The sequence below is a fragment of the Empidonax traillii genome, unplaced genomic scaffold, assembly GCF_003031625.1.
Source record: "Empidonax traillii isolate 1590-97213 ecotype Southwest subspecies unplaced genomic scaffold, ASM303162v1 scaffold601:size890739, whole genome shotgun sequence".
NCBI classification, from domain to species: Eukaryota; Metazoa; Chordata; class Aves; order Passeriformes; family Tyrannidae; genus Empidonax; species Empidonax traillii.
This window is the reverse complement of record NW_020955794.1, coordinates 97,489-101,488: the sequence shown is the minus strand read 5'-3', so window position 1 is coordinate 101,488 and position 4,000 is coordinate 97,489. Positions and strand designations below refer to the sequence as shown.

General features: G+C 49.8%; 1 protein-coding gene across 1 annotated transcript in view; it reads left to right on the top strand.

Moving 5' to 3' along the window:
• BORCS5 (BLOC-1 related complex subunit 5) overlaps positions 1 to 2,457 on the top strand; it is a 32,246-nt gene extending 29,789 nt beyond the window's left edge. The window contains exon 4 of the mRNA XM_027898519.1: positions 2,143 to 2,457. Within this exon, the coding sequence (XP_027754320.1) occupies positions 2,143 to 2,373 (231 nt within the window). The 3' untranslated portion in view covers positions 2,374 to 2,457. The remainder of the gene's footprint in view (positions 1 to 2,142) is intronic.
• Positions 2,458 to 4,000: the final 1,543 nt, after the last annotated feature.

Sequence of the window (4,000 nt, the reverse complement as noted above, 5' to 3'; positions counted from 1 at the left end):
GAATGGGACTGCATGCCAGGAAAGGTAAAAGCACAAGGGCTGGGACTAGAGGAGCTTGCCTGGACGGGGAGGAGGCAGGAAGGATGTAAGTGTGTACTTAGGCCTCAAGGCTTCAAGGAAAGCTGCAAAGAGACACTGGCATTTATCTACAGGAATTAACATGGAGTTGCTTTGTTTTTTAACAGTTCAAAATACTCAGTCTGAGTAAAAATTGACCTTTCTTCAGAGTTACTGAACTTCAGTCCTCCCCGTTGTGTCGCTGGCTCCTGCAGCAGGCAAACCTGACTGCTGGGTACAGGGAAACCATAGGAAACACTCACTTCCACCCTCTCTGCTTTCTTGGGAGGCAGCTTTTTTAATGGCCATTGTGAACGTGTCCAAAGGTAGCAGAGAGCTTGGAAGCCACTCCACATCTCTTTCTCCTGTTGCAGGTCAGCTTCAGCTTCTTCCTGCGTTCCTCACCCGTAAGTGGACGTTACAGGTATTTACACAAGGAGCCCAAAAGTCAGCGAATGGAAATTATTGGAATAGAGAGAAAAGGGGGCCTTTGGCGTTTTTTGTTGGAAAGCTTGGTATGTGCAGGCTTTGCCTCTTCTGCAGTGCTGTGAGGCCACGTGGAGAACCTGCCTGTGGATGAGAAGTTCAGAACTAGAGGAGATTTGTGCCTGGGTCCCCACACTGCTCCGTTTAATGAGGCGTGCTGGCTTTTGGCAGGTTTCCGACTGGCTGCCACTCCAGGCCCCTGGCTCATTAGGTAGGATGTTTTTAGGCACTGGATTGAACTTACTGGTTGGTGGTGGTCTGCTTTTTACACACTCCAGTTTACAGAGCTAGTGCCAAGCCACTCAATTATTTCGCTGGGGTTTTAACAGAAACCCCTGTGTAGGCTTAAATTGTTTCCACTCTGTTTGGAGTTTCCTGCTCTGCCAGTTTTATTTTATCCCGTGCATGAAAGTGTGGAGGGAGGAATTCACAGCAAAGCACAGAGGCAGAGAGGAAGAATTCAGCCTGAAAGCTGAGGCTGCTACACCAGGAGCAGTGACCTCCTTCCTCTGGCAGTGATGAGATGGGAGAGATGTGGAAAAACAGTGCTAAGAGAGTGGGCTAAAACTGGTCAGTGTGTGTGTGTGTGTGTTTCTGTCCCTCCCTCAGCAGCCCCCGTGGGCATGTGCTGAGTCCCAGGGGAGGGGCTGCTTTCCACAAAACATCTACACAGCTGGAAGAGCTGAGGAGCCTGTGCACTCACTGCAGGAACTGGGGGTGTTGAGTGCAGCTACAGCGAGCCAATCGAGCTTCAAGTGTGAGCTTGAGGGCTTGGAGCAGAGCTGAACTCTTTGAATGTGTGGTGTGTGTGAAACAGTTTAAACCATCTCACTCGGAAGCTGCTGGTTGAATTCTGCGGGGGGTTTGCAGGTCTGGCTGAAGAGAAAATCGGACTGTGAGTTATAAAGGCTGCCTTCATCAGTCAATGGCAGGAACAGCACTGCAGTTCCTGTCATTGTCATCATGCTTGAGCCGTGTTTGGGGACTGACTGTGTTTAATTGCAGGGCTGATTTACTTAATGTCTCTCCGGGGGTCACTCGTAACACTCCTTATTTTGGGGTTTCAGGAAAATTAGGGACAGTGGCAATCCATTGTGGTTCTCGAGGCAGGAATTTTCCAGATGATGGTGGTAGTAACAGCTGTGGCTTAGTCGCAGAGTAACCTGGCTAAACCAAGGAAAGTTAGCACTGGCAAGTATGGTAGAGCTTAATGCTTACAAATGAACAGTCTCCAATGAAAATACACCACAGGTGTGGGCAGAGGCCATGAGTTCCCCGAGTTGTGTAACTTGGAGGATATGTATATTGGTTTATTGTGAAATCCCTGGCAGTGCCTGATGGCTTTCAGGTCCTGCACATAAAGAATCTTCTGATCACATACTTAGGGATTTGGGTGTAGAGCTGAGGTTGTACAACTGTGAATCCTGTTTTGTGACGAACTGGTTGCGCACCTTCCAAGGAGCTCTTCTGTTCCTTTCTGGTATCTCCAGTGGGGCATCCAAGGCGGTTCTTGGTCGCTTTTAGGAAAGACAGCGTGCTGAAAGGTCTCTGGTGAGAGCTGGCCTAATGTGCCTCGCTCTCCTTGTTGTTCTCAAACAGATGGACCTCTCTGTGGAAACCCTCTACAGCTTCATGCAGGAGCGCCAGAAGAAGTACGCCAAGTACGCGGAGCAGATCCAGAAGGTCAACGAGATGTCGGCCATCCTCCGCCGGATCCAGATGGGCATCGACCAGACGGTGCCGCTGATGGAGCGGCTGAACAGCATGCTGCCCGAGAGCGAGCGGCTGGAGCCCTTCAGCATGAAACCTGAGCGCGAGCTGAAGGCTTAGCTGACCCAGCAGGCTGCCCCTCTCCATCCCATGTGCTCCAGAGTCCGGCACAGATTGCTCCCGACAGGCCGCGCTGGCAGGTGTTGGAAGCACTGCCTGACTGTGCCGGGGCATCGGCTGCCAGAACTGCACAGCCAGGAATCCAGGAGCTCCCCTGCCCTGTCGTCTGGAGAAGATGATTTACGTTTCTTTCGTCTCCCTCCTCTTGCCCTCCTGTCTCCTTTACCGCTGCCACCGCCTGTGCAGAGACATTTGTTTCGTTGCTGTGACTTAGTTGGGGTTTACAGAGGAGGAATTTTCTTTCTTTTTGTTTTTTTACTACAAAAAATTCAAAGGGATACAGGGTGTGATGAACCTTCTAATATGATTTTTGTGCCACTGGGGTTTAGACAATTAGATGGCTGCAAGGTGTTTCTGACATCCCCTGGCCTTGGAAATGTGTGTGTTTTATAGGTGAAAGTGTGAGAGCCAGGAACTGGCTTATTGAAATCTGCCTGTTATCATAATTAACATGTTTTGCATGGCAAGGTTTTGGCATGTCCTTGAGGTTTCTGTTTCTGTGGGCTTGCTAATTTATGAGCCTCTAAAGGAATAGCTGTTCTAGATATGTCTGTTAGTGTTAAGCAAGCTTTAGTGTTCCTTTCCCTGCAAATGTCCCCATGCCCCAGCTGGTGCCATTTCATGTTCTTCTGCCAGGCACTGGTACCAACCTGCTCGCTTTGCATCCCAAAGTTGGACATCATAAGGTGTCTTTTTTGACTGGGACACTCCAGTTACCTTGGTGCTGTCTTTTCTACCAGAGAGGTAGAAGCACTTGCTTCTTTACCCTCTAAGTGTGTGGAGTGGAGAGACACAAGAAGTCCTTTGGGTCTTCGCCCCTCTGAGCTGCCACTGTGCAGCACCTCTCTGAGCTTTGGGTTCTCCCTGTGTAAACCAGGGATGTTTCACACGCTGCTGTAAAAGTATTTCTAGATGTAGAAATGGGGTTTAGCAGCCTGCATCGCCAGGGCATGGCAGCTCTGGTCGCAGCAGAAAGAGAACGTAACCAGGAGTGAGGAGCCCTTGATTTGCTGGGCAAGGAGAGGTTTGTGTGTGTTTTGTTGGGCCCAGGATGCTGTCGCTGGTGAGGAGGCTGAAGTGCCCATGAACCCCGAGGGTGGGTTTATGTCAGGAGTGCAGTTCCCGTGGTGAGGACAGCCCTCTTTGAGAGTCAAACCAGCCTCCAGTAGGGCACAAGGTGATTTGCCAAAGGCAACTTGCTTTGGTACATCTTGGTACTTAAGAGTTTCTAATCAGCAGAAGGTTTCCTGTGAGCATTTGGAAATAAGAATGCAGTAGGTTTTCGATGATATTAATTATTGCTTGGTGGTAAGAAGCAACAAGGCTGTTGGCTTGCTGCATTTCCAAAGGCCATGTAGTGTAAAGTGAGTTTCTGTGATGCAGACTGCAGCAAACTGATGTGCATCTGAACCACAGTGGTGGTTGGACCCCAGGGCCTGCTGAGCACTGTCTGAAAGCAGAGTCCTGTAGAAATGAAGTCCCCTGGAATGATGCCCTGGGAAGAGCAATTGACTGCTTCAGAGAGGGCCGGGAACTCAGCAGGAGATTTTTTTTAGCCAAGGCATCA